The 24,376-nt window shown below is 42.4% G+C and overlaps 1 protein-coding gene across 3 annotated transcripts; it reads right to left on the reverse strand.

Moving 5' to 3' along the window:
- Positions 1 to 816: 816 nt before the first annotated feature.
- Positions 817 to 21,386, reverse strand: SLC35D2 (solute carrier family 35 member D2). 3 transcript variants are annotated; one of them, XM_050329902.1, is made up of 12 exons: positions 21,207 to 21,385; positions 17,889 to 17,922; positions 16,227 to 16,313; positions 13,425 to 13,492; positions 10,912 to 10,983; positions 9,381 to 9,449; positions 8,253 to 8,355; positions 6,886 to 6,978; positions 5,865 to 5,932; positions 5,048 to 5,126; positions 3,561 to 3,643; positions 817 to 2,930 (listed from the first exon to the last, which is right to left on the reverse strand). In XM_050329902.1, the coding sequence occupies exons 1-12, from the start codon at positions 21,332 to 21,334 to the stop codon at positions 2,828 to 2,830; spliced, it is 987 nt and encodes a 328-aa protein (XP_050185859.1). In that variant the 5' UTR covers positions 21,335 to 21,385; the 3' UTR covers positions 817 to 2,827. The 3 variants fall into 3 exon arrangements, with proteins under 3 accessions (XP_050185859.1, XP_050185862.1, XP_050185860.1); XM_050329905.1 differs by lacking the exon at positions 21,207 to 21,385 and adding an exon at positions 20,286 to 20,997; XM_050329903.1 differs by lacking the exon at positions 10,912 to 10,983 and having other exon boundaries at positions 21,207 to 21,386.
- Positions 21,387 to 24,376: the final 2,990 nt, after the last annotated feature.

Consider the following 24,376-nt stretch of genomic DNA (forward strand, 5'->3'; position numbering starts at 1 on the left):
CAGGAATCACTGCAAGAGCTTTACAGAGTGCCTGGATAGAAAGTTCTTTGGGTGACCACACTTTTTTGCCTCTTAATCTCACTCCACTACAGCTAGGCCACTGCTAAGAAATCCCCTTAGAATTTAGAGTATGAACAGACCAATGTACAGTTCCTTTCTAGTCCAGTTACCATTTCTCTTCGCATATTCCCTTGTAAATACACCTTGACTCCTGTAACGGTACCAGTGTAATTTTTAAAACCTTAACTTCATTAATATGAAATCTGTAGGAAAGGTAAGGACTATCAACAGCTGTGTCTAACAAAAATCAGTTTTAAGTTCCTATCTTATTAGCTGAAAGACATAGTTTCTGAGATTCTGAATGAAATAGCCTTTTCTGTAATTGTCTAAGTTCTAACACAATATTGTGCCTGGTTGAGACCACATTCCCAGAGTTTTAACCAGCAAATTTACAATATTTTACATTACAGATGCAGAGGAAAATAGTAAGTGACTGAAGCTGAGTTGCTTTGTGAAAGTATGCAAGCACTTGCTAGTCCTTGTAGGTAGTACCTACTTGCTGTTATACCTAAATTTTTTTTTAAAATGATTCTGAGTAATACTATCATTTTAGGTGAGAGGTCTAATTCTGAAGCACCTCAAAAATATTACATGAACAATGAATTAAATAAAGTCATTTCCACACTGGTGTACAGAATGAACTAATGAGACTACTTCGAGTATGCTACAGCAGTTGGTCACAGAGAAAGCAAATATTTGTGCTGTGCATGTGCTTGAGAGCACATGTGCAGGAAAAAAAACCACAAATCCAAGACCTTGTTAAAACTGTAATCCTCATCTTTTTATTTATAAAAGGTACAGCAAAATAGTAATTAATTCAATGCACACAGGAGGTTGTTCCTTGGTGGGAACTACATCTTGTTTAGCAGGTGCCACTGTGTGTTCATCAGTATTGCAATCAAATGGCACTCATAATCATTTCATAATTAATGAAAACCTTCCAATGCCTTGTCTCACTGCAGAGAGTTGAGGTTCAATAATTTGGATTGTGGAGGTAGAGATGATCTGGAAAAAGAGGAGTCCTATAAAAGAATACACTCAAAAATATTGAAGGCTTTTTAAAGACAAAGGAAATCTTTAAAAACTCTAAAACATTTGCAGCAAACCTTTCCCTCCCCGGATCTTCAACAGATAGAAAATGCAAGTCACATCTCCTGGCCAGCTGTGAGAAAAGGGACAGCTCAGATTTCTCTTTTCACTTTAACTGTGCCCTTAAATTCTACTTCTAGTATCTGCAGTCACTGCTCCACCTGCCATTCAAATCCACACAGGCAGTGGGAAGCACAGTCATTCCCTGAAGATTCTGGTGTGAGCTACCCACGTTTCCCCAGTCTAATCCAGACTGGTCATTCTTGTGCTGCACACAGAGTGATGATTTTCAAATTTAGCTCTGCTTTAATTCAGAGGGGGAATCAAACAAGTCATTAGACCATGCTGGTGCCACGTCAGAGTCTTCCAAAATCTTCTTTTGATCTGATTATTTTCAAAAACCTCAGTTTGTGCTTGCAGGGAATTGAGAGCATCAACAAGATTAATTCCTCAGCTGTCTTCCAGTGCTGCAATGCTTGTATGGTGTTTTCAAAGGCTAACACTTTATCCTCAGAGACACCAGTAAGCATTATCAACCATATTTTCCAAGAAGGAGATACAGATACAGAGCAGTGCCACTGTCCCAGATGATAACTCAGACCACCACAGTGCGGGCTGTGCCTACTCTAGCAATCTCCAGGCTTACAGTGATTCCTTACTCAGAATTTAAAACATAAACTAGTACCAGACAAGCTTTCACTATATATATAGGACACAACAAGACACTGAGCCTTTCTTCTCATTTAAACACAATTTAGTCTTCCGTACACCAGTCAGCTTCCCCTCCCTACTATGTTTGTACGTAGTATCATCACATCTCTGCAGCAAGACAGTTATAGACAAAATATCAGAGGAGGTGATCGTGATTTTAAAAGAAAAATTTACGTAAACAAAACCAGATTTCCTTTTTTTGGTACTGGCTCACACACACACACACACACACACAAAAATACCTTTAAATATTAAAAAAGCCTCTGTCATTTTCCTACTCTCCTTGATCCCGCTGCCAAGTCACGAGGATTCACTTATACCAACAGTGCCAGTTGCAGCAGAACACCGTGAGGATGAGGAAAAGATTGAAACAGAATGCCTACACAATGTATACTGAACACACTTGGACATATCCCCAATTTTTTTAGTCAACACTTACACAGGAAACAATCTGGGGGAGCATATCCTCTGTGCCCCTTATGTTCTGTATCACCTACACAAAGGCAAATGCAGAGGTGAAAACAGCCTGAACCACCAGGATTTCTCATCTCTTCACTGACAGTAAGGATTGCACGTGGCATAAGGCAATGGTGAATCAGGCTTCACGGTCTTCACAGCGAGTTTTGCCTCAAGAGGCTGCTGGCAGACACTGAAAGAGAACTCACAGGTCTTGCTGAGTACAAGCAGCACCCAAACACAGTTAAACACAGAAATTCACAACTTGAGGTTTGCTCATAGCATTCCTTCCTATAAATCGGCTTGTGGTGTAAAAAAAAACCCTAAAATTAAACTAGTCTGTATGTAAAAAACACGGTGTGCAAGAGTATTTCTGAGCCAACGAATCTCGTGCTGGTCTGTGACAGTCGAGGTAGATTTCCTTGTTCCAAATGTGTTCCATCACAATTTAAGCTCTCAGCAATGCTAAACACACTTGCATCTTGGGTCCCCTTCAAGGCAGGCGCTTTGGCTAACTCTTTGAGGTAGGAAGTGCATTCTCTTCATCCCCAGGTTGTGCAGGCTCGCTGCTTCCTCTTAATGTCAAAAATGAGTACCTCAGTCCTCCTGCCATGCTGAAGGAAAGGGAATGAACAGCAGCGTCAGAGAAGCCTGATGTTATGGATGCCGTTCCACAGGTATCTACCTTTCCTTCCAGAGCATTAAAGAACACCAGCTACCATAAATCAGGAGTGCCTCAGAGCTATGTAAGCCCTCTGAGTAGCCAGCCCCAAGCAGGCAAAGATCAATTACCACGGATTCACACACACAGAGGTAACAGCTCATCCCAGCACAAAAAGTAACGACTCACAAGTCAGAACTTTATATTCAATGTGCACAACTTATTCAGTCAGCGTTCTCTCTCACTTCCCACCACCACTTGGCTTTTTTTTACCTGGAAGCCTCGCAGCTCAGAACTGCTGCTCTTTAAAAAAGAAAAAAAATCAATTCTATCCCACAGAGTAAAACTGCGCGGTTTTACTAATACTGCCACAGTGAAGACCCTACCACAGTTCAATTCAACATCTGAAAACAGACAGGACAGAAGGTGTCTAACTGTAACATGCTTTGCCTCCTGAGGCAGTGCTTCATCAGGTCAAAACTGCATCACCCAAATGGGTGATCAGATCAAACAACCCATAAAACTACAGCTCGCTGGGAAATTTCCAGCCCTAACAAATAAAGGCTATTGGAGTTTCACTCACCAAATATTTAGGCCTATGAAGTTTAACATAGAGAATATGTAATCTCCACCAATCAACATTCCGATGTAAGCAATGGATATATTCTGAAAGGAAAAAAAAAATAATGTATTTATTTAATTCAGGTTTCATCTCCATGAATATTAAGTGATATCAACTTAATTTCTTTTCTAGGAAAATAGATACATTCTGTTACTGACCACCCCAAAATCAGCACTTAAATTCCTTTCATGTGATTTCAGCCTTGTGGATAATGTAGCAATGAAACAGAATAATAAAACCACCATGCTTTCTAAATGCATTGAGAGGGACTTTCTGGGTTAAAAACCAAAAAAAGTCAGCTATTTGATATTAGGCAAAATGGAGCTATGTCCACCTTTTGAAATATGCTTCTTTATAATCTTTGGGAGGCTCCTTTCAAATCCCATTTCTTAAAAGTGAGTTTTGGGTTCTCAAGCATAAAAAGGACACTTCAAAGTTACGATAAGATTCCTTTATTATTACTTTGAAAGGGTCATCTGCTTACTTTGTTAACCAAATGTGCCCTGAAAGCACTGGGCACCAGTTCCAGACAGGCACAGTTTAAAGTTAAAATTCTAACTGTCACCCACCCCCTGTAGAAAGTGCAGTACCATCCTCCTCCTGCAGATTTTGCTGTGCTGGAGGTATTGTTTTCCTTAGTCACCCCTGCAAGGGAGGACCATGAGGACTGTTATTCCTATGCCTCAGCTAGTTTGGATTCTGAGAGTGTTTGGCCCATAATTGCATAAGCTTTATCTTTTGCTAAAGCTGTTCCAGCTTTACAGCTCTGTGCTTCTCCCCAAAATGGCCTTCAGGAAGGTGCCTGGGCAATCAGAGGTGTTCCCAGTTCAGACATGTTGGGCTCATCAACACAAAGGAAGCTGCACTGGTTTTAAATTAAACTGTGTCAAAGAAAACCGACCGTAACGACACAGAGTTTTCAAGAAACCAATTTTTTAAGACATTCATGTTTTGATGTTGATCAAGTTGACCTGAATTTGTATAAACCAGAATGAAACAGTCCATTCAGCAAGAACAAAAATGCTCACACAGAGGCTGAGGCAGTTAACCAAAAAGGAATATGCTCCTTACTTCAGCTTGGTCTGTGTCAGTTCACCTGCATTTGCAGCAGGCCACCCTGACTAACACACAGTAACCTAATAAAGAACAGAAGCAGGCAGTACCTGAAGAACTGTTGTTAAATATACATTTTTTAATTAAAGTGGTTTGAGTTATTCTTGTAGGAAAACAAAATATAAACTGCTTTCTAAAGCATACTTTGGAGTCAGCTTCAGTGGAAGAGAACAAGGCCACTCTGTGGTGTGACCCTGTTTGGCACAAGCAGTGTCTCACTATTAGCTCTTGTTTTGATCTTTCCATCTCAGAGTCTAATTAGGATCACTGCTGAGCCAATGCTCCTCCCTGTCTATTTGGGCATTCTTGCTCCCCTCCTCTGCTCCATAACTCACCTTGATGGCACCAACTACTGTCGTTGTGAGTGCAGAATTGTAATGACTGCATAGGACAGTAGAATACATCAAGAGAAACCTAAATAACAGAGAAAATTTTATAAGTTCTTCCCACGGAGCTCAGAAGTTTAGCAACACTTTGAGATGTTCAACATTTTCTGGATCAGTATTTTTCTGGGATCTTCAATCCCACCTGTTTCAAACCCTAAAACCCACCCAGTCTGTGGATCTGTATTTTAAGTTAATGACATAAGGTATCCAGAATATTCAAAATACATGTTAAAATGTGCTGCCTGAGCTCTAGCAGAGCCACCCCTCTTCTCTGTGCTTTTTAAATGTCAGTACTTGAAATTAGTTTGACCCCTTGGTTGCTGACACGTGGAAGAGAAAACACGATGCAGCTTGTTGTTCTATTTTTCCTTCGACCCTGCAGTTCCAACGGGAACAGGCTCACTGCTTTTGAGTCTCCCACATTTTCCCCAGCTACTTCACAGAACAAACACACTGAAACAGTTCCTATACTGAGGGATAACTGCAAAACATCTAAATAGAGGAGAGAGTACAGAAATTACAAAGCTAAATATCATATTGTGCTAAATACAGCACAATCGCTGTATTGTGAGGTCAACAGCACAGATAGTACTGAAACAGTTATTTACAACATTAGAAACACTTAAGAGACACAACAGAAGCCTGGGGGGGAAGAAACCCTTTTCTTTGAACTCTAACATAACCTATTAGTGAGTCTCTACATTTGAGATTTGCAATTGGAAACAATGTCATAAAAACGTCTTGCTTGACTCGCCTGTGTCCTTACCCCAACAAGCAGGAAAGAACAAATTGAAAAAGAAATAAGAAATTTGTCCACTGCTGGAAATGTATTGCCTATTAAAAAAAAAAAAAAAAAAAAAAAGAGAGAGAATTACATGCTATATAATCAGCTGTAAACACATAAAACATGCTTACTATGAAAATGTGCAAAATCACAAATACATTTAATTCATACTAAAATTACGAATTCATACTAAAATTATGAATTACTACTGCTGGAAGCAGTTCAATGCATTTAACTGTCCACATAGTGAGCCAGCTGGTGAAAGAGAAGAGAATACCTGGGACACTCAAAAACTACAGTCTGCATGAGGCGTGGTAGCTGTAATTCCAGAACTAGCTAGAGGAGCAGAAGCAATGTCCTTATCATACAGGCAAGGTACTGATGTTTTGACTGGCAAAAGACATGTGCTGTGCATTGTCTGTGATGGAGCAAGGCAGTAAGTTCTCCTAGGATAAAAGCTGGCCTGAAAAGCTGAAGAATAATTGTGTTATCTACAATCATTTCCTCGCTTTTCATCAGTATTCCTCCATTTTCTCCCTTTCTTCTGTGATTAAATTTCGGTGTGTCACACTGACACTGGTTACCTGCATCATTTTACAGGGTTTTTTTTTTTTTTTTTTGAGTGACCAAGCCAGGGCAATGCACAACAGGCAAACTGGATCCCTCTGATATATATTTATTCTCTTCAGGTAACTGAGCATTAAGCTGCTTGCCCGAAATCAGCCAGTGGCCACAGCACTCTCTTTATTTTTCCCATGCATTAGTTCTTAAACAAAGCCTCACATGAGGACCACCACACAAATTCACCTTCTTCTGAAGTGAATAATCACAAGTTCTTACTGTGAAGGGCAAGTCCAAGTCACACTTTTCATATACTAGTCAATAACACAAAGGTAGTTAGAAACCTCTTTAGAAACAAAGAAAAAGCCCACTCATTTCCCAAGTGAAAAAAACCTGAACTAAATGAAGTTATCAGTCTGAGATATGCAATACTGCTACTCACCTGCTGAAAGTCTCCAGTAGAAAAGCTAATAATAACTGTTGGAACCACCATGAAACAAGCATTATAGAACAGGACACCGTATTTTCCCAGCTCCTGTGAAAAATGAAACATGGTGTTTGAAACTACAAGCCATTTGGGAGCAAAATACTACAATGACTGTGGCAATCTTCCTGAGATTACTGTCAATGAGCAGACAGGACATAATAGATTTTAGTTTAAAACAGAGCCTTGTGATCCTTGGGTTCACTGTTTTGTACTAATTTCGCAGTTAATTTCCACTTCAGTCACTTTGTCTGTACACTCAGCAGATTTTACTGCTCTGTTATACCTTGGACAGTGTCTACACAATGCCAGCCAGTCAGAAACTTCCCAAAGCACTGGTCCAGAACTGCTTAGTTTAGGACTCCACATAAGCCTCTGCCTGGCCAAGGTATTCCTCATTCTACCTATTGCAAATTAACCATGAAAACACGTGACAGGAAGATGAATGAAGTCCGACTCCTAGATGGAGCTCTGTAATCATTGCTAATTGTGACCTTAAGCAACTTGAGGGATGCCATATATCCTGCTGGTTAACTTGCTTGGCACAAAGGCAGGAGATTAGGAGAGTGACAAAGCAGCCTTCCCTTCCTCCAGATTCAGCCATGCTACACTGCAAATCTCTCCAGCCTCTCTCCTGCTTTACAATGAAACTACTGAGGCTGCTGAGTGCTGCTCATAAACCAAAATGCAGTCTGGAATCAGTGTGCTGTCTGAGATTATTAGAAGGTATATATTTGCAGTGTATGGACTGAGCCACAGGAGTCAGAAACAAAACCTCTATCCAGCATCTCCCAGACTGCTCTTTGCTATGGCTTGTTACGTTTCACAGCACTGGGTATCACTTAATTCCTTGGCATACCTGGCTTCGGTGCAGACTTGCTTTTAGATAACCAAAAAAATATAAGTTATTGTGTTTATTGACTCAGGTCTTTGTTTGTTTTACATAAATGCCACTTAAAGTACATTTCTAGTCAAAAAATCATCTTCCTTATATAAATATATATCAAATTCACAGGTAAATGATTTGCTTATGGCTTGGATTAATTTTATTTTTAGCCTAAAGCAAGATTTTAAAGTAACTACAAACTCTGCCTAGTAGACTTGAGAGAAACTAAAATATACTGTTTGTTTACCTAAGCCTGGACAGTGATTCAAATAACAAATTTTCCCAGGCTGTTCTGTATTAAAGATTCATATATCAGCTGAGATGTGAAATGAAACTGTTTATGAGTTCATAACTGTAAGTACATAAAATTATGTAACAAGTAACCCACTGTTATCATACTGTCATAATGTTAAACTCAATCCAATCACCCCAAAGTTACCTTTGGATCGATTTTCTGCTTTGTGTAAACTCCATTTGCTGCTGTGAAGATATCATTTAGCAACACAAAGATATAGCCCTCCAGATTGAAAGACAGATCAGACCTGGGAAAGAAATACTATATTGTAAATAAGCAAACATACTGTAAATAAGCCTTGATTACCCAGAGGGACACTGTAAGTGAGGATATGCAAATCCTGAGAACTCCAGCGAGTCACAGGTTTTGCTTCAAGCATTCTTTGTAAGTCAAAGTACTTTACATTTCTCCAGTCACAGGATCACCACAAATGAGTCACTGGGGAACTCCCAGTAGTCAGTGTGAAAGTGACAGGGAATGTTCCATTTTAATTCAGTGAAAAATTCCACCCATCTCAACCCTGACAACCCGTCCAATTATTAATGAGTATACTGAGTATACCTATTTCTTTTAATACAGAAAGTAGCTATGGAATAAAGTCTGACTGTTTTTTACAGTCAGGTCAGACATATTGTCATCCTTTCTGTTTTGACTAGTTACCTCATGGATATAGGGTAACTCACTTAACAGCACATGGTTCTATCTGAGTCACATCACATGGAAATTATTTACCCTTGTACACAGCAAAGCCAAGAAAAAACAAAAAAACCCAAGACATTTCCAAGTAGGTAAAGGAATATTCAAACAGAATGAAAACACAGGACAACAGCATATAAATGCTTTGTGAACTTAATCTCATAATTGAGCTTATTCAAAGTGATTAAAAATATAGGCAATATCTGACAACCAAAAAAAAATAAGTCTTTCTATCCAGGACAGGAACATATTTTTTTCTAAGAATACTAAAATACACTGATACCATGAAATAAAAGCAACATTCCTCACACAGCTTTAACCTGCTTCATTTATGATCCTGCAAACATGGAAAACCTAGAGGTGAAAAAAGAAGCACCCAAATACTTTCAGCAGGAATCAAAATTTCCCCTTTGTACTCCTGCACCTCCCAATGATGTCAGCAGAGAGATTTTACAAATCAATTTATTCCAGAGTAACTGATCTCAACCTAGGTTTACTTGGAACTAAGCAAGGAAAAATCCCTTCTGTTTTTCCTCCCCTCATAACATGGATTCATAAAACAGACCGAAGCCTTACCCAGCTGCTATGAAAGCCCCAAGAATGATGGCAAATACGCTGACTATGATACTCAGTGGGTACCGTTTCCTGTAGGCAAAAATTCAGACAGTTCACATCTGCATTATTTGAAGAGGACATTAAATGGTTGTCTGCCTGAAAAGCTTCAAAGCAATTAGTAATCACAGAACATTCAACAGGAGGGCAAAGTCTTGATAACCTTACAGAAGCAACGTGATTGACCATGTGCCACGCTGTCAGACCTTGGCCCTGAGAACAGAGATTGAAAAAGCACTGTGAGCTACTAGATAATTACAGAAGTAAATATTAAAGGTTTAAAGTAAAAGCACTGGAATAAACTAATTTAATGTATATTGGACATATTTCAGTGTCTTGCAGCAATCCAAAAAAGGAAAATCACTGCATGTTTCTCACGTAGTTTTTCATATCACCTTTCCTGGGGAAGTTGCTGTACAGCACGTTATCTGCACTGGTTTTGAAATAGATACTTATTTGGAAGTCAAACTGAAACTTTGTACTTGAAAGGGAAAGCACAGAGCTTATGATATTCTTTACTACCACAGTACTGCCACAAAGTAGTGAAAAGCATAAAGTAAAACTGGGTTTTTTTCCTATCTACGTTATTTGCAAATGTCTTAAGTACTCATTTTCTGCACCATATGTAATATGTCTTGCAGACATCTCCCCAGTCCTTAGTCTGTCAGGCTCACCTGAGAGAGAAGATCCACCAAAACAAAATGTACAATGTTCTTTGAAAAATGCTTTTGGAGAAATCTTGTGTGTTCAAGGAGCCCACGTGTGGACCACTGTCCCAGCAATAAAGCTGTATGCAGGCTCTAGACAATTAACTCTTTGACCATAATGACTCTCAACAGTAACAAGCCACTCCTTGACTGTTTTTCAAAGCCTGACATAAACCTGCACAGACTCTCTGGAGTCCTTTAGGAATATGAATCACACTGATCAACTGCTGCTTCAGCCAGATGGAGATGACACTCTACTTGGGGGCTTTCTGGAAACCTTTTCCCTTGATGCACTCTCTTGGTGCCTGGGTTCAGCTTCCAGAAGGTTGTTTTTCCCCTTGTGGCTTCATCTTAACCCACCATCAGCTACTGGATAGAACCACGAAGTTCTAGACAAAATAAGATGTGTTTGTACTATCATCACTGTTTTGAGACACAAGGACTTGTCTGTTTGAAGCAGTCTGCAGCTTAGGGGCCATCCAGACGGGGCACAAACACAACCCAAAAGTGTCTGAGTTGTGTCTGCTTACCTAAATCCTGTGCAACAGCCAAGAGAGTAAGATGTGCAAATGAAAGTAAGCTTATTTTTTTTCTGCATTCACTAAAATCTATCTATCTGTGTCTTCAAAAAAAGTAACATAGACCCACTTTCTTTCCTTTTCTCTATCAGTAAAAATCACTCACTCAATATTCTGATGAGCTGTCAGAAGTAATCCATTTGATATGATCTAAAATAAAGGTGTCTTAAATGAAAACAAAACGAAACAAAACAAAACAAAAAGGATCACCCAAGTATGATGATTTCCAGCAGTAAAGTAAGTGGAATGGTAAACTTCCTGAGCACTGTAAACATCGGCAAACTGTCAAAAAAAACAAAATAAAAATCCAAGCATAATGTCAGATTAACAACATTCTTATGTTCTAATTCTTATTTTAATAAACAGAGGATGGAACCATTAGTCCAGTAGTAAAGAAACAAACCAAATATCCAGTCACTTAGCATCAGTCTGACCTTAGACACAGATAAGATAACCAAGTCATTGAAAAGTAACAACTTTGATAATGCGTAAGCCAGTGCAACTGGCTACCTTCTAAAGGTCCCTCTGCAGCAGTGAAATGGAATTTAATAGATATTTTCTACTAAACAGCATAACCCCATAGTGAAATGGAATTTAATAGATATTTTCTACTTAGCATAACCCCATGAAATACTTTTTTCTGCAAAATGCATGGGCAGGGTTAAGTAAAAATTATTTCTGTTATAAACTTAGAGGACAGGCAATAAACCTGTCTCTGAAAACATGTAGCAGAAATAAAATACAAAGAAAACATGCTTAGCAAACAAGATGTACCTTTTAAAAAAGTCAAACAAATCCATGACAAAAAAAAATCAGGGCAAGTACAACAAACACAAAAGGTGGGACCAGCTGCAACTACCAAACTGTCACTTTTGAGCAACATATTGTTGACCTTCATGAAGCAATGCAGTTGGAAACCTTTGTGATTGAGAAAACACTTGCATCTGGCTCTGGAAATCTGACAGCAAGACCATATGGACCAATTAATCCTCTGCTTAGGATAGCTAATACCAACTGCATTAATAAACGACACAAATCCTAACACAGAGTTTAATCAGTTTACAACAGATATTTTTCAGTTCTGCACTGGATCATCTACACCTTCCAGACAACCCAAACAAGCTGGAGAATTCCACAACATAAACAAATGTCACATATTGTAACACAGTGCGCTGTAACAAAAACTTAATGGTGGAAACACTGCAGCCATTTTTACTCTTCTGTTATAAAAATTAATTATGAATTGCAAATCTAAGAGAGGTGTATCAGCCATGGGAGAGGGAGATAGTGCACTTATGTTTAGAACACCATACCAAACATTTAAAATTACAGCCAGGGGAAAAGAGAAAGAAAAACCCACAAATCAAACTTTTACAGGACTGAAACTACTTTCATATTCCCAATGGCTGAAGTGCTACTAGTGACAGTGCTCCCTAAGTCTTTATGTCTCCCTGAGCAGTCGCTTCAGTGGAACAACTTCTGAATGCATAAAACATCAAGCTACAGAATCAGGCATCTAGTGTCCCTAGCTAGAGAAAATTAATTCCCTAATTATAGGGAATTAATAAACAGAAATGTAAACAATAAAAAGAAATGTAAACAAGTTAAAAGGAATACATGGAGGACCTTGTTGCTGTCTACAACTGCCTAAAAGGAGGTTGTAGTGAGAGCACAAGTGGAAATGTCCTGAAACTGAGACAGGGGAGATTCAGATTAGATATTAGAACATATTTTTTTACTGTTAGGGTGGTCAGGCATTGAAATGGATCACCCAGGGAGGTAGGTGATGGAGTCACCAACCCTGGAGGTGCTCAAGAGGCATCTGGATGTGGCTCTGAGTGATATGGTTTAGTGGTTTAGGGCTTACAGTGGTAGGGCTGGATCGATGGTTGGACTTCATGATCTTAAAGGTCTCTTGCAGCCTTGACAATTCCGTGATTCTGTAATTCTATTTTCTTTCCCAGCATCTCTCTCAAAGCTAGGAAATGCAATCAACCTACAAAATTCCCTGTTTTGGTTTAGCTTGCAACCAAATCCCTAGGAGGCTGCAATAACGCATAAAAACCCACCACAAGGGCAGTGCTGCATCCTCTGGTCCTGATGCAGCCATCATGCTTCTGCATTCCTCTTCCAGAGGAGATCTGGTCATTCAATCTATTATAGCATGCTGTCTACGTGACTTGCACCTTTTTAGCACCAGCATGGAAGCAACTCTCAGAATCCATGCTTACAGGCACGCAGGAGTCCGGGTGCCCTTCAGCACTGCCCCCCAACAACCTCCTTTCGGGCTCAGCAGGACTCTACGACCACCCCACCACCCACTACTTGTTCCATCTCTTGGTGATTCCTACAAATCTTTACCTTGTGCTTCTTCCTTCAGAAACACCTTAAGAGTTTTCCAACTCTCTGGTTAGGATGCCCATGAAAAGCTGGACACTCGGGTGTGAGGGGAAAGTGGAAGCTCTTTCATGGTCACACAGAAGAGCTGTGATTTTATAGCAGTACAGGCCTGGCTAAGCTCCTTTTAAAAGAAGCAGACAGCTTGTAAACAGGCCAAATGATTGGGTAAGAACTTCCTAACAGCATAAGGGGTTTAGACAGACAGACAGGCACCACATGCATTTAAGGCCCTACCCAGTGCTCTTCTTTAGTGTTGATTTTTTACCTCACAAGAGAAAAGGGTAAAATCCAAACAGTCTACTTATAACTTCCATTTACTGTACCTGAGTTTCCTGGTACTTGATAATCCACTTATGTGGTTTCCAACATAAATCAGAGGCAGAGGAAACAACTGTGATAAAATTAAAAGCACAACTCAGATTATTTTGTGTTGAAGCCCTGCTGAGAAACTTCACGTCATAGTATTTGGTACCCATATATCAGATGTACTTTTAACAAGAAAGAGGGGGTTTTTTAAGGGGAAAAGAATGGTGACTATGCTGCAAACTCATCTGCAGCTCACATTTATGTGACCATTCACAACCACAGCTCCAATGATTTATTAAAAGAATGGCAGTCTACCTGTAATAAGACTTAGACTCCATTTAGAGTAAATGTTCATCAGTTTTATTTTAATTACTATAATCCCCAGATTAATACCCATTCTAACATTTAATTTTAGGTATAAATACTAATAACAGTAGCTACATAGGCAAGTGAACAGGTGGCATGAAACAATTATAAACTGTAAGTATGCTGGGCTTCTCTATAGACTCCACATATATCAGTATGCCTGGAAGTTACAACATTTCAGATCTACCCAACAAACCATGCTATGCAAGATATCAGAGAGGAAAGATAAGTATTTAGGGGTAAATTAAACTTTACCCATCCCAGCTTCTAGCATAAAGAGACTGACTCGCACAGAAACATATGATCTGTAACACAGTACAGAGAAAAAAAATAACAGGACTTCAAGGCCTTAAGAAAATGTACAAGAAGCCAGGGATCTCCACGCAATAATCAGCTGCAAATCAAGGCTGTTCATTTTCCGCTTACAGGAAAATTGCAGTACCAGAGGAGGGGTGAGGCTGGCATTTGCAGAAGATAAAAACCAACCGAAGCAATCAATGGGTACAAAGGTAGTGTGTACAGGGAGTCCCACTCACTGTCAGTCACATGGAGCCGGAATGGCAGGGAGACAAAACACACCTCTACCCTAATAACTGCTGCTGTTCCTACACGAGCTTCAGGAGACAAAACACGGTCTGCTGGAGAAGCACACAGAGAAGTGGGGGCTGCATCTTATCTACGTTAAAAATTCTGCATTTCTTTTACAGCCAGGAGAAATGTGAAGTAAAAGTTAACTGTAGCTAACTGAAGTTAACTTTTAAGTGAAAGTAGCAGTAAAAGTTAGGACTATAAAGACATCAGGAGCATAAGTAACAATAAATATTCAGCTTGTCAACAAAAGTTTGCGAAAATTTTATAATGCACTAGCTCTTCTGCAGACTTTTTTTGGAACATTTTGGTTTATTTCATTTATAGGCTGAAAACAGAGTGTACATTATATTATCAGTCCTCTGAAATTCATCCATTATAAAGACAAAATGACAACATCCAGCACAACACCAGAGATAAGTAAATCATATACTTAAAAAGGGTCAAGAACTCCAAAGCTTCATAGCTAAAGTAAGCACTTCACTACTCTAAAACTGTAGCTGAAAGCACTGAGGGCATAAACCATTTCAGGAGTGAAAAGTAATGATTATCTCAGTGTCAAAGCAGAAGTTGTCAGAAGGATGAAGAGCTGGCCTAAGGGTTCTTTAAAAAGTAAAGAAATAAGCAATGAGCAATCCTGCTGATTCACTGTGACTAGTCAGATCCAGCACTACAAGCAATATGCAATATTGCTACAGCTACAGTGCTGACTGCTCCCAGTCTATCCAGGGAAGTCTTCCAAAGGACAGATATTAGGATAAAGAAAATGGGTGCTGTACTCTGTTAATGCCTTTGTCCTGACAGTAAAGTGGAGAGGGAGCACAACAGCAGAGAGGGAGCACAGTGGGACTGGGGCAAGTGGAGGGAAAAAACTTCTCCAGGTCTCAGTAAGTTGTTTGTACGCAGAACTCAAAGCTATCCACTGGGAAACCTCCTTCTTTCTTATTCTGGAATAAAGCAGGGTTGTCCATTTTATGATTGACACCACAGATTTTCCTCCAAGACTTTTACATGCAGAAATGCCAGTGATTTCAGCGTGCATCGAGAATGAACAAGTCTGCAAAATGTCCATAGAAAACCTCACACTGATTAGACAAGATTCTGCAATGAAGATGCTGGCCTGAAGAGACACAATATCTGAGCCCTGCAGCAGAGCTGGAAACCATGTCTGTGCCTCTGAGCAAACCCCAACCTACACCATGCAACAAGACCTAAATACAGGGGCTAATGCATCAGAGAAAAACCCCAGCAACATTGCATACTGATGCAAAAATCTGCAAGGATCACTGCTGCAGTCACTTCACATCCTAGTTCCCAAACTGAGGTGATAGGAGAGCCTCTCGTATTTGCTCTGTCCTGCTTCTTTAGATCATGTACACTGAGGGTCTGTCCAGTGCAGCTAGCTGCTACCCACAGTATTTTCAGTGGGCATTTTTTATCACACTGTTTCATCACACGCTCCATTCAGACTCCCAAGCAGCCCTTCTCCCTTCATGCTGAGTTCAAAAGTCTGTCACCAACTCTTATCTCCCACTGATCCCACAGAGAGGTGCACACAGGCAGAAAAACACTTCAGGAATAAGAGGGAGTTCATCCAGCTGTATAAAGGTACAGCACCCTTTCCCATCTACTCCATAACAAAATGCCACCAGATTCCTCTGCAAACAGAGCTTATCTCTACAGCCCAAGCACTCAAGAATATTGCAAAGAATTTAAAATTATCAAATCCAATATTAAATGAAAAAAAAGACACAAATAATCCCACTTGACAAGGAAATGTAATTTTTTTGGGGTCTGCCTAAGAAAGAATGCCACTATAAGAAATAACTTCTTCCTATTAATATCAGGACATATGTAATTCTTACCTTCACAGGTATACTTTTGTCAAAATCAGGGAAGTGAACAATATTATTTAGTTTTGACACATACAAGATAAGTATAGTGGCTGCCATCTAAACAAAAAGAAAAAACAAGAAGTCGTGTAAGAGCAGAATTGTAAAGTACGAATGAAAGAACTGCTTCAAAGACAAAATCTTTACATGCAACTAACAAATGCTACTTATTGCGTATTTCTCTCAAAGAACAACACAGCATGCAATTAAAAAACTGAAATAACTTTATTTTTATCACTTTTGCCAGCTATTTATCTAAAAGTAAAATATACACATGCACTTTCCTGTCTGAAGAAAGTTAGTGGCACTCTGTGAAACAATGCATGCTGAGAGGGAGCTGAATAAATAAAATAGGGTACAATCCCAGATTAACCATAAGAGTTTTACTCAAACAATTGTTTAGTCTGCAAAACCACTCCTAAAGCTTTTTTTTTGGTAGTGCAAGACAGTGATAGTGCATGGATCAGTCTGTAGATAATATCAGGAAGAAATAATAAAGATACAGACAGAATGAAGAAGAACATCTTAGCAATCACACATGACATCACAAGTGTTAATGCTGTCCCCAGGGAGTCAAAAAAAAGGTAAAATCTTCCTTACACAAAAGCACACTAGTTGACTATCTAGAGGATGCAGTGGAGTCATGTTCTGCAGACTATATACTATATACAAAGTGTTCAGGGAAATCTTGGAGGGATCAGTCAAGAAAAAAAATGGAAATGCCATAAAGTCTTAGGTTCTGCAGTGAAACAAACATCACATGAATTATTGCTGCATTTTCTAGTCTTCCACTGAAACATGATCTGTGGTTCCTTGAGCAGTCTGGATGTGTAAAACTCCCTCTCCCACTTCACAAAGACTTTACAAGACATTTTACTGTCTCCAGCACCAAACAGCAGAGATGTCAGGCTTGTAGTACCCTGTTTTAGCCTCCTCCTCACCACCCCCTGGCATGCAACCTTGGCAGAAAGCAAACCCTCTCTAAAATATATTTGCCTAAACAAAAACAACTTGCTTCAGGGCTCCATCTTTCCAAGTGATCCTTCTGCAGTCACACATTCTTCTTTACGGACCACGACTGCAAACGCTTGAACTTTGGTTTTATTACGATGCCTACCGACAACAAAAGTAATAAAAACATTTCTGCTGCAGTTCTGAGACTTGCCCACAGGCAAGTAAAACAACAGCGAATCAAAATTTCGTGCTGGTGCTGTTGGAAAACTGCTAGGAAATGGGGGAGGTATTTATGAGGAAATACCTGGTTTTGCTACCAAGAGGGGCAATATCTCCCCACATAATCCACAGATGCTCAAGTGCTTTCACAGGATATATGCACTTTCTAGAACAAACCTTGACAGTTTTAAAGGTCTGATCTCTTAATTACTGAACTTTGCAAGGGGAAATAAATGGCATTTCCAGTCTTTTATGTGAGTCTTTTCAGGCAATAATTTTGACTTGAACTTACAACTTCCCTGTTCTCCATAAAGCAAATTACAGTTCCTTATAGTCTATCTAATCCAGAAGACAAGCAGTTCAGCATAACTGGGAATTTGGCCTCTAAAATCTATCTCTATTACCACTAATTTAGCTTACAAAATAATGAATACTTAAAGTATACTTTACTTGTGAACATACCTGTCCAATTCCAAGAAACACTGGTGATGGGAAGCTGAAAAACATTAACAGATATTTAGTACTGAGAAACGGGAAAAAAAATAATTAGAAAAAAAAAAAGTTTAATACCAAAGTTAACAACTGACAGAATGAGCGGCCTGCGTTTCAGAAGAGCTCACAACTACACTTATTGGAGTCCTAATATTTTATTTATGCAGCAAAACACAATCCAAATAATATTGGAAATGCACAGGTCGTCAGTTCTGAACTGCTAATAGTTTGGGGGACGTTTGTAACTACCATAACACTTCAGTTAGCTTTAGCTGAAACCATGGACAGAACCATAAAACAGCTTGGATTGGAAGGGGCCATAAAGATCACCTCGTTCCAACTCCCTGCCATTAGCAGGGACACCTTCCACTACTCCAGGGTGCCCAGAGACTCATCCAGCCTGGTCTTGAACAGCTCCAGGGATGGGGAGTCCACAACCTCTCTGGACAACCTGTTCTAGTAAAGAACTCACAGTAAAGATTTTCTTCCTATTTTCAATATAAACCTGCCCTCTTTCAGCTTAAGGCCATTCCCCTTTTTCCTGCCACTACACGCCTTTGTGAAAGGTCCTTCTCCAGCTCTCTTGCAGCCTCCTTGAGGTATTGGAAGGTCACAATAAGGTTTCAGAATCTTCTCCAGTCTGAACCCCAACTCCCTCAGCCTGCCTTCACAGCACAGGTGCTCCAGCCCTGTGACAAGCTCAGTGGCCCTCCTGGGGACTCATTCCAACAGGTCAGTGTCTTTCTTGGTTGGGGGTCCAAGACCTGGACACAGCCCTCTGGGTGGGGTCTCATCAGAGCAGAGGGGGAGAATCCCCTCCCTCGACCTGCTGCTCATGCCCCTTTTGATGCACCCCAGGATGTGGCTGGCCTTCTGGGCTGCAAGCACACACTGACAGCTCATATTAAGCTTTTCATTCACAAACCCCAAGTCTTTCTCCCCAGGGCTGGTGTGAATCCATTCTCCTCCCAGTCTGAACGTGTGCCTGGGATTGCCTCAACCCAGGGGCACGACCTTGCACTTGTCCTGGCTGAACTTCATGAGGATCACACAGGCCCACCTCTCAAGCCTGTCAAGGTCCCTCTGGGTGTCATCCCTTTCCTACACAAATTTGCTGGGGGTGCACTTGATCCCTGCCTCCACGTCACCAACAAAGATGTCAAACGGTGCCAGTCCCAGCACCTGTCCCCGAGGACAACCCTCATCACTGGTCGCCACTTGGACACCGAACTGTCGACTGCAGCTCTTTGACTGTGACCATCCAGCCAATTCCTTATCCCCCAGTGGTCCATCCATCAAATCCCTGTCTCTCCAAGAGACAAGGATGTGATGTGGTCAAATGCTTTGCACGAGTCCAGGTACATAACATCTGTTGCCCTTGCCCCCTCCACCACTGCTGTAATCCTGTTGCAGAAGGCCACCAAATTTGTCAGGCCGTGATTTCCCTTCGTGCAGCCACGTTGGCTGCCACCAGTCACCTCCTTATTTTCCATGTCCCTTAGCACGGTTTCCAGGAGGATCTGCTCACTGAGGTGAGACTGACCAGCCTGCACTTCCCTGAACACAAGACTCTTAGTTCTAGGGAACTAATTACTAGTAATATTAATAATATTAATTACATTAATAATATTAATTATATTAATAATACTAATTAGTATCCACACCACAGGTCCCTGGATATCCCTGGATTCAGATACTCAAAAGTTAGGAAGGCAGAAACTTCAGCAGAACACCTGAAAAGCCCGAGGGCCTCCATTCCCCCCACCAAATCGACATCAAGTTAAAACTAATCCCAGTATGGCAGTAAGTGGCCATTCTCCATCTGCACACTGAAATACAAGCAAAGAAGTTATTTGCGTTGGATGGCTGCTTTATGCCATAACCAGCAGTGTCTGGAGCCTCTCAGCCCAAAAGTCGTGGGTGAAGGAGCTCCCCAGATGTGAAAGCTCCTGCAGCCTTCCAAGAGCCATGTGGCATTGTCCTAGAGCGCAGTGTCAGGGACAGTCACACAAAATAAACCCCATTTCATTCTCTGTGCACATCTATCTGTACTGACGAATGCCTAAGGAGAACACACATTCCCCACAGGCTCTGTAACTTTCCACTGTCACAGAAGCCACCAGGAAATGCACCAGAAACTGGGGTGGGAACAAAGGATTGGCAAGAGAAACAAAAATGGTTCTGAGTCCTGACACAGAGAAGGGGTTAGGAGCAGCCAGAAGTAGAAAGAGATTCAGGAAAATGGAGGTATTATGCAAAAAAAAAGGCAGAAGAAACACCAAGACTTCGTTTTACAATCATGTGACACCTGAACTGTATTTTGTGTAGCCCTTAGTCAGTCCATCTAAACATGGAGACTTCACTCACCTGTATTACACAGATTCCTCCAGACATCTGTGGATTGCAGAGCCCTAAACATTCCCAGCATTGCTGTAAGCTCTCTGTACAAAATTTAGATGGACATACTGTCCTTGATTTTCTGTCACGGATGTGCTAAACACATGCCAGGGACTTACAGGGAGCTCCAGTTTGTATGGTAGAAGCCACTACAACCCAAAATCTCAACTTGCCCCGTGTATCCTTTCTGAGAGATGTTATATACAGTTCCTGTGTGCTCCAATAGCGATGAACATTAGAAAATAACAGCCAGTTGGCTTTTTAACTTTTCTTTTTCCTTTTGTGTTCTCTTGTTCTGATTTTGTTCATAATGAGCTAAACCACAGCAAGTATTTTAAGTAAAATATATTAATGGTGAGAAAAATCACAGCCACAGGGCAGTCACAGAATACCCCGAGTTGGAAGGGACCCACAAGAATCATCCAAGTCCAAGTATTAATCCAGATTGGCAAGTACGAATCGGAGAGGAACACTCAAGGTCCTCTGTTTCCCTAGCTGGGAATGGGAAGAGTGAGAGGTCTGCAGTTAATGCAGTCTCTTTGCACAGCGGGACACGATGCCCATCATCACAACGACTCCACACGGGAATCAGCCCCCCCAGGTCAAAGAGTCCCTCAGCATGTACGGTTAAGCAATTGTACCAGGTTCACGTTTCATTTCTGGCTGTAGCTCCAGAGCAGGAGGCCCGCAGCAGGTCCGTTCGGAGCAGGGCCGGGGTAGGCTCTGTCCCCGCTGTCCCCCGCAGGGTGCCCGGGGCGCCGCGACCCTCGGGGCCACAGCGGGGAGCGGGGCCTGCCGGGCCGGGTCGGGCCGGGCCTTCCGCGGGTGCTCAGCGGGGACCCCGGCCCGGCTGCGGAGCGCTGCCCCGGGGCAGGGACCGCCCGGGCTCACCTGTAGGCGCTGAGCAGCGCCTTGTTGACCAGCACGATGAGGAACGAGCACGTCCCGTAGAACAGCGCCGAGAGCGCCCTGGGCAGCGCCGGGGCCGCCGCCTCCCCCGCGGCCTGCCCGGCGCTCATGGCGGCGAGAGACTGCCCCGCTCCGGCTGCCGCTGCCGCTCCTCCTCCGCCCGGCCCGGCCCCGCTCCGGCTGCCGCTGCCGCTCCTCCTCCGCCCGGCCCGGCCCCGAGCGCCGGCAGCGGGGCCCAGGCGCGCCGGCCCTGCCGGCCGTGTGGGAGCGGCTCCGGCCCCGCCCGAGGGCGCTGCGGCCGGGCCCCAGCGCGGCCTGAGAGCCCTGGCCTGGGAGGGCTCCAGCTTGGGAACCCGGCCTTGGGGGCTCCAGCTTTGGGGGCTCAGCTTTAGGCAGCTCGGTTCTGCAGGGGGCCCGGCCTTGGGGCCCAACTGTGGGGCTCAGCTAGGGGGCCTGGGCTCTAGGGAGCTCAGCTTTGGGGGCCCGGCTTTGGGGAGCCTAGCTTTGGGGGGCCTGGCTTTAGGGAGCTCAGCTTTGGGGGGCCCGGCTTTGGGGAGCTCAGCTTTGGGGGGCCTGGCTTTAGGGAGCCTGGTTCTCGTGGGCCTGGCTTTGGGGACCTGGCTCTGCAGGGCCTGGCTGGGCGAGCAGGAGGGCTGGGGGTGAAGGGCCAGCCCCCCGCGCCGCCGCCTCAGCAGCTCCCGAGGATCATCGCCAACCCCGGGCCCGTCCCCGAGCCCCGGCCGGTGTTGGACCATCCCGGTGGGAACAGGTCCGAGCCCCGCGGGCACGGCGGCAGGGACGGGGACAGGGACAGGGTCAGGGACAGGCGGCAGGTATAGGACAGGGTCAGGACAAGGTCAGGGGACAGCCAGCCCTGGCTCTGCACCATCAGCACTCCCACGGCTCTGTCTAACTGCAAAAACTCTCCGTGGAATTCACCTTGGTGGTTTAGCTCGGGCCAAACGTGGACCGACAGGGAAAGAAATACCTTCACCCTCTGCAACAAAATCGGGCTGTCAGATTACAGAAGCAAGGAGAAGGTTGGATACTTAACGGTTACCAAACGGCACACACCAACCTGAAAATTAAACTTTTTATTCAAAGTGCCTATTAGAATGACAGCACATCAACTCTTCTGCTTTTAACTCATGCCAAACTACAACTTAATCTTTCAAAGCACTGGAGACACTTCACAACTCCTTGTATGCGTCAATCACTTAATAAAATAAAAAAGCAGTCTTCCACACACCAGGTTTTCTTTTTACTTGGTACTTGACCCAAAACTTGCCATGATCCAAAACTGCTTCAGCTGTCTGAATTTTGTCTGCAGCTAAGTACAAGTCAGTGTACTTGTCATATGTGAGAAATACCCTGCAAGTCACCCAAAGCATTACAGCTGACTAGGGAAAAAACCCCAAATCCTATTACACCAGTCTGCAACCAGCTGGTAATACAGAGTCTTCTGCCCCTGTGAACATACTAGTCAGGAGCAATTCTGAATTATGATTCAGAATTACAACGGATTTATGTCAGGGCTCATTTTGAGATCAGATTATTTGCGTGAAGCCAGGATTTACAGTCAGTAGCATGTAATTTTTTTCTGAGAAACTCAAATCCTACACACATGAACTACCAGTTTTACGTAGGCTAAGAAGCCTAGTAAGACTAGTGTTTCCTACTTTTTCAGGAGCTGAAGCAAAAATTAAGCTCAGTATCACTGGTGCAAAGAGTACTTATTCCAATGACAGTGATTTTTATTTTAATTATTCAATTACTCTTTAGCTAAGTGCATCAACAAAGATTTAAGTGAACTGGGTTAATGAGATTTTCAAACACAACAGGTTATCAGAGAACGCATTTCATTAGTTGCAGTTCCTGGTGTAAACCCACTCTACTTTTCTGGAACAGCTGTATGCATCTGGTCAGCCCTTATCAAGTCATTGATAAAATTATTTCTTCCTCTTGTTTGAAGTAGAGGAAATAGGGCTTCCCTTCTCATTTGAATTTCTGACCTTCAACAAAAGGAAGAAGTTAAAGCAAGCACGTCAGTAAATGCACATTATTAATATCCTCAAGCAGTAGCTTAATAACAACAACCAACAACAAAACCACACAACAAGACGTCCCATCTGAAAACAAACCTTTGTTAGAATATTAGGAATCTCTGGCTGCCTTCAAAGCAAAGTGTGGAAAAGATCACCATGAGACTGCTACTGAGAAGCATACAACATTCTCAAAGTGACAAGATACCCTGTTGCAACGCTTTATATCAGCATGAGTACTAGGCAGCATTCTGTAACCTCATTTATTTGGGAAATACATGATATCCAACTGTTAACACACTGTAGCTATCTTTGGAAGCCTATTTCCTATTTGTAGAGTGAATACTTTCCAGCAGTGTTTAACTGATAGCTGCTATGGTTAGTGAACACAAAATCGCATGTTATCCTGAAATAAAGCAGTAAGGTGGCTTTAGGCACAGAAGTATGGAGGCTCCTGTTGCTGATCATCATATAAAAGCAATACTTTAACACTTGAGTGTTTCCTAATAAAAGATCTGGAATACTTTACTACAGATCCATACCACCCTGTAAATACCCCCTTTATTAACAAAATCAAGTGCCAAATCACTACAGGGTCTGAAAAAAACATCTGGAAAAGTATTACCAATTGTTTTGGAGCAGGAGGGCTGGGGGTGAAGGGCCAGCCCCCCGCGCCGCCGCCTCAGCAGCTCCCGAGGATCATCGCCAACCCCGGGCCCGTCCCCGAGCCCCGGCCGGTGTTGGACCATCCCGGTGGGAACAGGTCCGAGCCCCGCGGGCACGGCGGCAGGGACGGGGACAGGGACAGGGTCAGGGACAGGCGGCAGGTATAGGGACAGGGTCAGGGACAAGGTCAGGGGACAGCCAGCCCTGGCTCTGCACCATCAGCACTCCCACGGCTCTGTCTAACTGTAAAAAACTCTCCGTGGAATTCACCTTGGGTGGTTTAGCTCGGGCCAAACGTGGACCGACAGGGGAAAGAAATACCTTCACCCTCTGCAACAAAATCGGGCTGTCAGGATTACAGAAGCAAGGAGAAGGTTGGATACTTAACGGTTACCAAACGGCACACACCGAACCTGAAAATTAAACTTTTTATTCAAAGCGTCT

Source organism: Myiozetetes cayanensis, unplaced genomic scaffold (genome assembly GCF_022539395.1).
Source record: "Myiozetetes cayanensis isolate MyiCay16 unplaced genomic scaffold, myiCay2020 scf4, whole genome shotgun sequence".
NCBI lineage: Eukaryota > Metazoa > Chordata > Aves > Passeriformes > Tyrannidae > Myiozetetes > Myiozetetes cayanensis.